Source organism: Patella vulgata, chromosome 6 (assembly GCF_932274485.2).
Source record: "Patella vulgata chromosome 6, xgPatVulg1.2, whole genome shotgun sequence".
Lineage (NCBI taxonomy): Eukaryota > Metazoa > Mollusca > Gastropoda > Patellidae > Patella > Patella vulgata.
This window is the reverse complement of record NC_065884.2, coordinates 23,622,443-23,636,109: the sequence shown is the minus strand read 5'-3', so window position 1 is coordinate 23,636,109 and position 13,667 is coordinate 23,622,443. Positions and strand designations below refer to the sequence as shown.

At 34.2% G+C, this 13,667-nt stretch overlaps 1 protein-coding gene across 2 annotated transcripts in view; it reads right to left on the bottom strand.

Moving 5' to 3' along the window:
• Positions 1 to 1,201: 1,201 nt before the first annotated feature.
• Positions 1,202 to 13,667, bottom strand: part of LOC126823891 (sodium-independent sulfate anion transporter) — a 37,442-nt gene continuing 24,976 nt past the window's right edge. For both annotated transcript variants that reach the window (XM_050552949.2, XM_050552950.2), the window contains exons 5-21: positions 13,176 to 13,261; positions 12,611 to 12,690; positions 12,391 to 12,445; positions 11,948 to 12,041; positions 10,724 to 10,902; positions 10,021 to 10,093; positions 9,345 to 9,395; positions 9,121 to 9,181; positions 8,578 to 8,633; positions 8,267 to 8,407; positions 7,495 to 7,553; positions 6,403 to 6,474; positions 6,094 to 6,196; positions 5,444 to 5,511; positions 4,814 to 4,879; positions 4,173 to 4,266; positions 1,202 to 2,942 (exon numbers count right to left, since the gene is read on the bottom strand). In XM_050552949.2, coding sequence (XP_050408906.1) covers positions 2,911 to 2,942; positions 4,173 to 4,266; positions 4,814 to 4,879; positions 5,444 to 5,511; positions 6,094 to 6,196; positions 6,403 to 6,474; positions 7,495 to 7,553; positions 8,267 to 8,407; positions 8,578 to 8,633; positions 9,121 to 9,181; positions 9,345 to 9,395; positions 10,021 to 10,093; positions 10,724 to 10,902; positions 11,948 to 12,041; positions 12,391 to 12,445; positions 12,611 to 12,690; positions 13,176 to 13,261 — 1,370 coding nt within the window. In that variant the 3' untranslated portion in view covers positions 1,202 to 2,910. The remainder of the gene's footprint in view (positions 2,943 to 4,172; positions 4,267 to 4,813; positions 4,880 to 5,443; positions 5,512 to 6,093; positions 6,197 to 6,402; positions 6,475 to 7,494; positions 7,554 to 8,266; positions 8,408 to 8,577; positions 8,634 to 9,120; positions 9,182 to 9,344; positions 9,396 to 10,020; positions 10,094 to 10,723; positions 10,903 to 11,947; positions 12,042 to 12,390; positions 12,446 to 12,610; positions 12,691 to 13,175; positions 13,262 to 13,667) is intronic.

Here is a 13,667-nt window from a genome sequence, read left to right as displayed (position 1 = left end):
AGCTAGTATTGAGAAATGACTATGCAAGTTAGGACCAGGAAGTAACTTCGACTGTAAGCTCGACCCCCATTCCTTACTTGACCACCTTAACACACACCATAAGTTCAACATGGAAACATAAAGAGACAATAGCTACGCCCCCCCCCCCCTTCTAGAACAACAAATTCCTTCAAACTCCATTTTATAGGAAACCAACCCACACTAAGCAGTATCACCATAACAAATCGAACCACCAATTTCAGACCAACCGTGCCCACAAGTATAAATAAAAACAAATTCCTTCAAACTCCATTTTATAGGAAACCAACCCACACTAAGCAGTATCACCATAACAAATCGGACCACCAATCTCAGACCAACCGTGCCCACAAAGTAAATAAAAACTCGTCAATTACACGTTGGCATCAGCATACCATTCAGTGACAGATAGTCCTACCAAATCAGACGAATATCGTACATATTAATAGTTGCAAGAATATAATTATGGTGTTGAGTGCTTTTATGGTTACTTACAATTTAATAATGCATGTAGGTTGCGCAAATTTGAGATTAAATTAGCTAAGTCTTTAACTCAATAGCATCCAAAGTCTTACACGTTAAAAACACGAACTATTTGTCAATTCAAATCAACATTGATGTTTTTATCTTACCGGGGGAAGGTAGGCTTCTAATATCCAATATTTAAGACAAAATATACATTTTACCATTGGTACACGAAAGAGCCAGGCTAGACATATTCCACAACTCATGCCATACGGCGACGCCATAACTTATCTGGAGAGCGTGCGCAATTGACTGGAATAACCAGACGCTAGAAATTTCTATTCGGTCGAGACTCATGCCGTATTTCGCTGGACCTAACTGATTTGAAATTAAGAGTCAAAACGGAAACAGTTGAATGTAAATCAGTTCATATACAATCAGATTACATTATTATATGCGTTGCAACCCATTTGCGTCAATTTCTGGGTCCTAAGTATTAGCGATTTAGCTCCTTTAACTTACATAAGGTGATTTTACAAACGTCGTGCATATTGAGGCTGGAAACCAAAACTATATCGTCCATAAAAAACGTGGATTGCGGTGAATTGTTTTCTTGGATTACTATGCACATACCCCATCACAAAAAGTCATTTTTTCCACAGGTCGGGGGGTCTCTTACCTGCCTATACCGATGAGAAACATTAGAAAATAAGATCAGTTATAGAGAAAATATTTTATTTACAAATGTATAATGTTCAAAGGAGAAGAATCCCTTTGGATTAAAGCCGCATAAGTTGTGTTCAATTGGGTTGACTGGTGCCCCGTTTAACTATGCGCATGTAAGGATAACGTTCACAGTTAAGTCGAATATACCATGCTAAGCGTATGTAACCTTGCCGACGCTTCGTGAAACTGGTTTCCATCTCGTTAGTTCAAGCAGGGAATGTGGAAAGTCTTGTAGAAATAATCTATCTTGGCCTTAAGTTTGTCTTCTATTTTTAACTTAAATTGTCGATTTGTAAAATGAAAATCGATTGTGTTCAACGTGCACTTATTCTACAGACGTAATGTATTAACATTTTCATCTCCAAAATACGTTTGATCAAATCAAAATTTCCATTTTTCAATTAAACCAAAAGGGTTCTTCCTGTTCAGTTTTGAAGTATGATTTGTGCATTTAAAAATTAGGACATATATATAAAAAAATACCTGGATATATACAATACAATGTCAAAGATAAAAAAATATTATAAACCTGAACAATGAACTTGTTAACATAAACTCTGCGTGTTATGTAAAATGTTAAAAGCATACTTAATAAATCAATGGATTACAGAATATGTATTAACAGTGGCATAAAACAATTTGTGCATATTTGATAAAGGATTGGAATATAACAAAAATTGACACATTAACAAACACAATAGTGTCGTATTACAAATTATTACGCAATGCATTTATACAAAAAAAAAAGTTACAATGTCATTGAAAAATTGAAAAACATAACTTAATTAATAAAAAAATATTCAGTACTGTTCAAACATGTTCTATTAATTACATGGATTTATAAACATTTTAAAGAACAGCATAAACAGAACGTATTTTGTAAATGTCAACCGCGTTAGCTTCTAATGTTTTGTAAATACATTGTGCAATATGTCCTCCCTGATACATTACATTAAACCATTTGTCATCCAACACTGTAAATTTCACAATATTTGCGAATTAACTACTAGCAATTACCAGTGGAAATAAATGCCATTAGTTTATTATATAACCCGTTATATCTTAAAATAATAAATTTACGATACCTGCTTTACAACAGTTAGTAATTACGGCACCTCTAATACATAAAGAAGATAGTGGAAATACGCCCACACAGCAGCTATCACTTGAAAGCAGCTTATCCATAAAGGAAAACTTGGATATTGACCAAATTTGATAAGGTTGATTTGACTTCAAGAAATCTGACCTCTATCGTGTTCATGTGGTTTTCGGGAAACTGTAGTTTCTATGGACGTATGGTTTGTAATTAGTAATGTTGTGTATTCTTTAAAATAGTTTAAAATGAACAGTATTAATATTTTACAGAAGTGGTGTTTGCACAAGAATCACACAAATGTACAATATAACTTCCTATATGAATGCTGCATATGGATGAAAAATTGGATCAGGTCTTCCTAGATAAAGCATTCCTTCGGCACAGCAGCTGCTTCAACATATAGCTAAGTAGCTGATAATTTAGAATTTTATGGTCCTTGATTTTAGTACAAAACTAAATTTCAAGAGGAAACTACTATTACTCTTGATAATGCTTAGTTCGTGCTAACGTATATACAATATATGAAATTAAAACTTTTTCAACAACAGATCTAAATCTGATATAGCACCTAAATGTGGAATGGCTTCTAGTACAACATCGGATAATTATAGATGAATAACTGCAATATCTGTTGGTTCTGGAAAAGAAGAAATAAATTGTTCCTGATAAGATTATTCAATATAATAGGTCTAACTAAATAAGAGTGGTGTCAGGTAGTAGTAGTAGCTGGTCGTTTAAGGTCTGCTTCCACAGTAGTGATATCGCTGACACGAAATTTGCTCCTATATTAGAATGTGATTTTGCAATCTTTCCATAGATCGACAACCGTCACTATTTATAGTAAAATGGGTCGATAGCCGCCACTATTTATAGCAAACTGGATAGGGTATCTATTTATATTCCTACATTGTTAATAATAACGATTATAGCGCTTTTCGAAATGTTATCTGGATTATCGTCCTCGGTGTTCTTAGCGTTTTTTGGGCGTTTTAACTTGTCAAACTATTGTCAAGTTCGTTGACATCATTTACAATTCTTCTTTCTATAATTCACCGCTAGGGCCTGACAAGGACAGCTGTCTAGTCGTTCGGATGGGACGAAAACCCCAAGTCCAGTGTACACATTGGCGTGCACGTAAAAGATCCCTTGAAAGTTGGAATTCGATATAAGAGTAGCCCGTAGTGCCGCTGTCCGGGCAAAATTTCCCTCATAGCACACTATATGGCGTATGCCCCTCTTCATTAGCCCAGTTCGGAGCAAAACAGTAGGACGCCATTCCATTTCATTTCATTCATCGTTAAGTTCTCCCTCTGTTCTTATGAAAACAAGGACGCACGTGTATGTCCTGACAGTTACATATTTTCAACACTAATGGCTTGAATTTTTGTCTCATTCCTCTGAACTGAATAGTATAAACCATTTTCTTTAATGTGATAACAATGAGATCCCTTGAAACACATAGTGACGTGCACTACTATAATACTACGTTTTGGAAATATGCCCCCTTTTCGTGAATTGTCTCCCTTATTGTTCGTTTATTTGAATTGCCTCCCTTGGTGTGCGATTAGTCAATGGGTATATTCCTTTGATTTGATAGACACGTTTGTTGTAGTGTCTGTGTATACTGTGTGTCTTGCCCTCGGGTTTATTTCATTGGTCTTTGTGTGGTGCGGTCCCCCTGCACTTACTATTATAGCTAGTCTAGACACCCTACACTATTTAAAACGAAAATAAAGTTTCCCTTATTATAAATGCTAATAAACAATTGCTATCTTTATTATTGTGAATCAAAATTAATTAATATTAAACGGTTTATTTATTCTGATTAATTACTGGGAACACCAAGAATACATAGAATTGAAACTACCTGTATAATTTAACTGCTGGCAGGCCTTGTCTACATTGGAAAATATCATTAAATCGGGTATCTCCGCCTTCTCTAAATCAACAGATATTGTGGACTGGAATGGAATTATATAAATACATGTATTTTACAACTTAGAATATAATAAATTTTAAAACCATTAAAATGAAATATGCACCTTCTACTGTGTAACTATGTATTACTGAAGGGGCCTAATTATAACTTGCTTACAGAACCTGGACAATAACGCCGTATAAAATGTCGGAAATGCATTGATTAAACCCCATTTCACCCCAAGTTTTTATTAACATCAACATAAAACCCGCTGTTTTAATGTGTTCACAATGCAACACTACGAACAACCAAAGTTCGATGGGTTCGATTAAACCATAAATAGTCATTACAAACTGTTTTTCTGGAGGTGTTTACAAGGAAGGTTTTACTAGTTTTAGGCGGTGGAAATAACACGTAAATAATCACAACATTCCAAATACTCATGGCGAAGCCATTACAGTTTGAAAACAATTCATAAATACATGTTTCAATGTAACCACTGCAACGAGTATAGAGGCAAGGGCAATAACACAGTAACTAAATTTTAAAGGGTTTACGATTATGATAATACTAGAATAAAAGTTACTTACATTTACGTTGGTTAAAACAACTTGTAACTGGAACCGATGTAAATCTGCCATTAATTTTTTTATGGACTGAAATTAAAATACATTTTGAAAATTAAACCAGCTTTAAGTCAAATGAAATGGCAGTCATTAATAGGCATTGTGTAAAAAAGGAAAAAATGATGAAATGAACTGAAATGAAATGGCACCTATCGTCCTACGCTCATCTTCGGTGCAAAAAAATAGGCCGTTAACACCATTCCATTTCGTTTCTTTTGTGTACACGGTACTGATACTATTTATAATGTGCATAACTAAATTAAAACTTAGAGATGATAATGATACTATTTATAATTTATAATATTAAAGCTTAGAGATAATGATACTATGTATAGTTTAAATAATATACTATTTATAATTTAAATAATGATACTATTTATAATTTATAAATCAAAATATATTAGAGATAATGATATTATAATTAAATTAAAACTTAGGAGATAATGAGACTATTTGTAATTTAAATAATTAAATTGAAATTTAATAATTGGATTAAAGAGAGAGAAAGAAATGGGGTTTAGCGTCCACTCGACACAAACTAGGTCATTTCGTGACAAACATATGGTTCTATTATATTTAACAAGATATATTTACCATTACAGCACTGTAATCTATTGTAGATATATGTTGGAAATCAAATATTACAGATTTGTTGTTCGTACCTAAAAAGTATAAAATTATTCACTTAAGGTCATTGGTAGTGTTTGTAAGGTTTATTTAACTCAATTGTTCGCCCTTTTATTTCTAAAACTACATGTAGTGCACAAAATGGGGGAAAAATCTGTTTGAACCCGGATTCATCTTCTTCTTGTTCATGGGGACGACTCTCTTCAAAGAAAAAAAACTAAAGGATCCGCCAATTTAAGTATCATCGACATGAAACTTGACCAACATCTTCCTTTCACAGGCGTGGATCGATCAACTGGCGGATTTCGATTTATAATCTGGCGTCCCCATTCCAAGATGGCTGTGATGACGACACACTCAGTTTCGTTACGCCCGTAGTTGTCTGATGAGTGTATTTTTTAAAGAGTTTGATCATTTTTAAGGACGAGATGATTCGTAACCACGGTATTTTGGGCAACTTTTTATTGTGACACTGTAAAAACTACAATGAATGTTTGGTAGAATAAATTATGAGCTAGGGTTAGGGGTAGTTCATAGAGTGTTTACGAATAACATTTTTCAATAACACGGTGATTATTTATAACTGTGTCCAGTTTATAAAATATGAATCAAGTTACCTGTCGTTGCTCGTTCTATGATTGTTTCACTAATATATTCTGCTGACGGAAACCTCATGCCTTGATCTGGCTGTACAACCAATATATCTTCCTGGGTCGTGTACTATAACATGTGAATAATTTAGTTATATTTTCATTTTAGTATATTTTGTAAACATACGCATCTTTTAGTCGAACAATTGCACATACTATATGTAAATGAAAATATTGTTTCCAAATGTATAAATGTCATATTACATGCAATCTTTATTAAATATTTTTGTCATTAGAATAACTGCTTTAGTTTTGATACTGAGATATACAACCTACCTTGATTCTTGGTCTTGCTAATGGATAAAGAACCATTAATATTGATAAACCAACACCAACCAATATACCATACTGTAACAAAAAATAGAGCGATAAATTAACGATTTCTCAACCTTTCACCGAGGGGATCACGTGGCTAAGTGGGTAAGACGCTGGCTCGCTAGCCTGGAGGTCGGGTGTTCGATCCCTGCATTGGCCGAGAAAGTTCATCCAGATTTTTTCTGGCGTGGTTCTCCCTTGTCAGTGATGCAGGACGGAGGGGCTGACAAGGAAAGCTGTCTAGTCGTTCGGATGGGACGAAAAACCGAGGTCCCGTGTACACATTGGCGGGCAAAATTTCCCTCATAGCACACTGTATGGCGTATGCCCGTCTTCATTAGCCCAGGTTAGGAGCAGAACAGTAGGACGTTAAACCCCATTTCATTTCATTTCATTTCATTTAATTTCACCTTTCACCGATGTCATATTTGAATTATAACTGATAGTATGTACCTGTCGTTTACGTTACAGTAACGCTTTAACAACTGGAAACTGTGTTTTATTTAGTATTTTCGAGAGGCAGTGATTATTGAAACATAATTATACTGCAGAGTCCAGCGATTCAAACTCGTGTTCGACTTAAGTCGCATCAAAGACCTGATTTGCTTCTTGACTCAATCGACTTAAATTATTTATCATGATTCACAGTCACAACAATAATCGCTGTATAACAACATATTTCAGTACATGCTTTACGGATAATAACCTAAATCTCCGATGCTGTTAGTTTCGAGTAAACAAGACTGGCAAAATTGAATTGTTGACTCTTTTGATGAACTGGGAATTGGGCTTTGTGAAGGTCCCACTACTTGTTCACACTTGAACACAGGGGGTCTGGGCTGGAGACATTGTCAACTTTGGTGTGATCTAGGGTAATACCCGAAAATTTGATAAAATTTCTGAGAAATTATTTCTACTCATGTAGGTGCATACATGTATAGGATTAGAAATTTTGCCATTGTAACTTCCTAAAAAGAAATGTGCCTTTTTCGTGACAAAAAACATTAGACACACACCTCTGTCAAATGGATCAGTAACGAGAGTTTCCCTTACCTCTATTCCAATCACTAATGATGATATGAAGGTGATTAATAATAAACCCAAATCCAATTCTGTAAAATAGAAATATAAAAATTCTAGGGCATTTTATTTAAATTATAGGACACAGCACAAGGTTACATGACACTTCAAATTACGTAGCCACAACGCTGTAATTATTGACCAACAGCTAATACACGAACACACCAAGACACGTCATTCGAAACGTTAAAGATGCATTATGTAAGATTTAGATAAAGAGCTGACCGTTCTTGCTATAATAGTTCAAAAATAGATAATGCAAAATGAATATATTGAAAACTGCATTCAAATTACTTTATTCTGAGGGAAGATATTACTCCATTGAAGGTTTGACAAGATGTGTACACTGATTGTAACCACCGTACTGTTTGTTCGACGCGTAGCCTCACTTCACCATTGTTAAATTAAATCATTAATTGGCCGAATCGTTCTAATCTACTTAAAATCGGACCCATCCGTTGGCATCGAGACTTGATTATAGTCCTGTCGTGTTAATAAATGTATAATTAATATTTTATATAACATTTAAGGCCTAAAGAAAGACCTGCAGTAGACAGATTTTGTTCTTGCATAATGTATGTTTAACGTAAACATAACACAAATCAGACAACGTTAAAATTAAATGTATACAAGGTTAATTTAAAAGAATTATTGCAAAATATTAAATAAGGTAATTCTACAGCCACTCACATCTCTCCGTAAATGAAATAGAACAATAAATGCAGCTGGATAACAATATACTTACTATTGGCTTTCCATAATATCAATATTATTTTATAATCAATCATCTGTAAGACAGCTGATATAATGACTGCAGCCAAGGCAGCGTTAGGTATATAGTAGAATAAAGGTGTTAAAACATACAGCGACAGTAAAACCAAAGCGCCTACAATTAAAAACATTTTACAAATCTTACCATCTTTATTTTACCATTTTTAATTTATGTAAACACGAAGTATTTGGGTTATTGCAGGGTCTTCGGTTTTGGTCTAAACACAAGGAATATGAAAAATATTAATCTACAAAACCTACATGATAGATAAATAGGTAACTTACCTGTAACAACCCCCGACAATGGTGTTCTAACACCACTTTGAGAATTTACAGCAGTTCTACGAAAAAAAATTGAATTAAAAATTAAATAGAGTCTAATATATTTTTATAGTATAAAAATAAATAGGCCAAATTGTTTTAGGGCGTTGGGTAGTAATAACATGAGCAATTGAAAGGTTTGTCCAGAAATAACAAGTCGTAAATATCTCTTGAAATGAAATCAAATTGAATCTAACCTCCTACTTTTCTGTACCAACTGGGTTCATGACCGGCATACGCCATACAATGTGCTATGACGGAAATTTTATTTCTAATTCCAACTGTAAAGTGTTCTTTTACCGGTACGCCAATGTGTACACGGGGCCTCGGTTTTTTGTCACATCCAAACGACTAAAAAATGCCTAAATTTCTAGGACAACACTGGGAGAGAACCCGCAACCTCCTGCTTTGCGAGCCAGCATCTTATTCCCTGAACCACCGCGACCTCCACAGATGTCTCTTACTAGTGTCTTCTAGTGTATGAATTTAGATATTTAGATGACTAACCTTGAGAAACTACCAGTAATAGGATAAGAAGAACAAAAACAGCTGATAATATTAGCTACACCTGAAAGTTGAATTACGAAATAAAAAATAGTACATATTTTGTTGCTTTAAATTCTAATTAAAACATATTGATGATCTGAATGTTATTTGCAAAGTTTAAGAAGCAAATATTAATTATATTAATAAACAATCATATATTTTGAAAATGTAAATTTAGACAGTACCTATTGCAATAAGTTCTTGTGTAGGATTAATTCTATAGTTATTTTGTCTGGCTGAAAATATTTAAAAGAATCATGTAGAATACAAAATATCAAATGAAAATTGCATCTGATAATCATTTCCTGGAAATGTTGACAATGGTTCGCTTTCTTAGGTGGGCTTTAGTAAAAAGAGTTATGTCCCGTTTATTAAAGATACAGTGTGGAAGATTAGATAAAGGGCTGGTAGTTCTCGCTATAATAGGTAAAAACTAGATGATGTAAAGGGGATATGCGGGAAATTTCAGTCAAATTGCTTCCCTCTAAGCCGAGAAAACCTTATTTTAAAATCTTTGTAGCCTCGATTGTCATTGTTAGCGCTGTCACGATAATTAACAGTCTCGATTATCCACTTTTGCGTTTAACCATCAGCGGACGTTGAACAGCAGATCGGATTCAAATCCAATCTAAAAATCGGACAGATAACATGGGATCGAAAGTTGATTATGGTCTTTCGTGTTATAAATGTCTAATTAATAGTTTATATAACATTTCAGGTCTAAAGAAAAACCTGCAATAGGCAGAATTACCTCTTGCATAATGTATGTTTATAACGTAATTAAGAATTATGTTTAAATTCTAAATATTTTGTTCACGTTCCGAATAAAGGAAAATAAGTCTTAACAATAAATTAACATACCAAATACTTTTGCTATGGCTATTGTTTCTATGAGCCCCAGTAAGGGTACAATTCCAAGTCCTGCTCCTATTTTCTGAAGAATCAAAAATACAGCATGATATTTAATAGAATTTAATAAATCAAGCAATTTTACATATAACGTGAAATATTAGACAGTGACGACTGATTAAATTACTTGACATAATTAATGAATATCGTTTAAAAACCGTCTTGTTAACAAAATACTTCAGTCATTGTGATTCTACCATAAGACTATTTCTCCTATGTTTACATTGCTAGTTGCCTGACAGAGAGGCGTTTCCGGTTACTCCCATATCTAACCATCCGGGAGATGATACATGCAAGTAAATTAATGTACGAGTAGTAGACCTCGGATTTTCCAATAATCAAAAGGTTCTTCGCGGAGTTCTAGCTGAGGGTCCATTCATTACACTAGGAAGTAATCTCTCAGTATATATTTTACTTTCATATAAATAGAAATACGTTATTAATTTATAGAAAAAATACACCGATTGTCGTGGCTCCAGATAAGTGTATGGTCATATGAATGTTAACTGAACTGAAACCCTATTTATCAACCTAATGGTTCATATTCGCCCGGTTTAAAGAATTACAGTGTGTCGCACGCCATATTTATCCACGATGATTTGTTATTGGTTACTTGCATTGATTGTTTTATTTTTGAATGAATAGTTTTACTAACCGTAAAGATTTCACCGGCACTTTGTGTGATATTTCCACTTTCAAGAGTAAAATCGGGAACTCTAAAAGGGGGTAATCCAGCTTTAAGTTCACCAGTTATAGACAGTTTATCTTTAATATTTAAACCAATTAGGCCAGCCGCTACCCCTGCTGCCGATATTACTATTACTGCATTAGCTCCTAAAATATAAATATATTAATACATTACTGTCGCTGTCAAATATAACCGGCAAAATAATTGTTTAGCTAATGGTGCGGCCAAATTTCCAAATTTCTGACTGTAATACCCTTACGCCATGACATCCACCTAATGGGGAATCTGGGTGGAACATTTTTCTTCTGACAACGGACGTAAATTTTGTGTAAGACAGAAAAAAGATTCCCGATCAATTTAGTATTTGAGTAGCCTTGATTTTGGAGAATTAGTCATCGGTCAGGGACTCAGCAGATGTGAACATAAAATCTCAATTAAGAAATATGTTTCATACCCTGCACATCCAAAGTTGTGTTTAAGTTTTAAATCTGTTCTGGTTAAAAGACTATATTGTTGTTAATAATGTATATTCATGTCCCTGCATTGCTTGCCCGAATAATGGAGTCGTTATTTTGTGGCTAAGTGGGTAAGACGCTGGTTTGCTAGCCTGCAGGTCGGATGTTCGATCCCTGCATTGGCCGAGAAAGTTCATCCAGATTTTCCGGCGTGGTTTCCCCTAGTCAGTGATGCAGGACGGAGGGCCTGACAAGGACAGCTGTCTAGTCGTTCGGATGGGACGAAAAACCGAGGTCCCGTGTACATATTGGCGTGCACGTAAAAGATCCCTTGGCAGTTGGAATTCGATATAAGAGTAGGCCGTAGCGCCGCTGCCCGGGCAAAATTTCCCTCATAGCACACTGTATGCCGTATGTCCGTCTTCATTAGCCCAGTTTAGGAGCAGAACAGTAGGACGTTAACCCCCATTTCATTTCATTTCATTTCATTTCGTTATTTCTTTCTTTTCTATTACCATGTAATTCCAACGGTGTTGATCTGTTGAAGTTTGGGGCGGAGATGACAACACGGATTTTTCCAAAAGTTATAACTCACCGGATACGATTTAGATCGTTTCAGAAAAACTGTGGAATACTTTTAACCAACAATCTATCAATGAGTCGACTAATCGTTCTAAAATTGGGCGTTTGTATGAAATCTAATTAATTATTTCTTTGATAATGATTCTCTACTAACCTGTGCCAAAGAGCCATAAAAATTTCCTGGCAATTCTTTTGTATAATTTCACATCATCAGGGTTCTCGTCCTTCCATTGCAAAGTTCGTAATTTCTGTACATATAAGACGAATTAAATTAATATCTTTATTTCAGATAATCTGTAAGCCAGTGAACATTTTAAGTTGGTGCCACTTTATATATGGATACCTGAATAAATTACTTGAATCATAGAATCTTTTTTATTATATATTTTAATAAATTACTCTGACTGTTTATAACTAACTATACCAAATTAAGCCAAGGAATAATAAACGTAAGAATTTTAAGATTCTAATATTATATAAAAAATATACATATAATATATTCTATTTCTATAAAGAAGGAAAACTGGTAGATGATTGTTTAATGAAAGGCTTAACACGGAATTGATTAGCCGAATAGTAATACAAATAAATTATTACCTTGAAAAAAAATAATAGAAATAAACATGTTAACCCTAATGTCATGTCCCAAATTCTGAAAATAAATGAATTATATTACAGCAATGCGGAAATAACATCAAAAAGACAAATTCATGTTTAAGTGTTTAATTTGATTTAATTGATTAGTGATATAATTAGATTATAATTAATTGTGTGTAAAACTTTAAGTTGATAAGTAAGTACTATAGACGTTAAATACCTTGTTTCACCGATATGGGCAAATATGTCATAAACCATATGTAAAAATTCTCGGGATATATTTTTCAGACCAAAAATGTGCTGAAATGATAATTGAAAAAGAAACACTGTTATACACAAATATTTTGACTAACAAACTAATCAGGGCTGCAATTTATTTTTTAAACACAATCAACGAAGCATCACTGCCCAGCAAATGATAGGTAATTTAGAAAAGAGCAAAACACTATTTTAACTTCAATGTACTGACAGAAGAATTGGGGTAATGGATTTTACAAAGGAAGTTAATATCCATAGGGGTCCGTAACGTACATTAGCTGTCCAGTAAAATGATCGTTGTACGTGTGCATTCGTTTTACATATTATGCTTTCTTCACCTGCAGATCATAATGTTAATAAAGTAGATTCTGGATCTTCACTAAATTCAATCGTTTAGGCTGCCCACTTAAAAGATATTATTATAGAGACCTTTGTTAAAGTTGTGAGAGCCATGGCTATATATTTAGACACAATGAGGCCATTAAAACGTTAACGAATTGTGATATATTAATATAATGTCATCTTACTTTCAGCTGACTAAACGCTATCGTAATGGCTGCCGCTGAGGTAAAGGCGTTGATAACAGGATAAGAAATAAAGTTGACAATTATCCCTGCAATAAAAAAGTCTTTCATTTCATTTCCAACAGACAATTTCAGAATTTGTTCCGGAAATCCGGATTGCAAATAAATATTGGCAAAACATTTTGTTTAATTGAAAACAAAAGACATTTTTGACTATTTTACATATTACGTATCCTGTATTTCGTAAAGCGCGCTTTCCGAGTAACATGCAGACCCGCCGAGAGCATTTTATGTGCCGGAGCAAGACAGTCCCACCCCCTACATACACCTGTACAAGGACCTTAAAGCCATACGCAAAAATAGGGTTTCTAACTTTACCCACGCATAAACAGAGTAGAACATCGGGAATTGGGTCAGGGGCTCTGCTGCACGAATACCGACCATATCCACCTAAACAAAATATGGGCCCCGCAGATATGTCTGTCTCCACGCCTT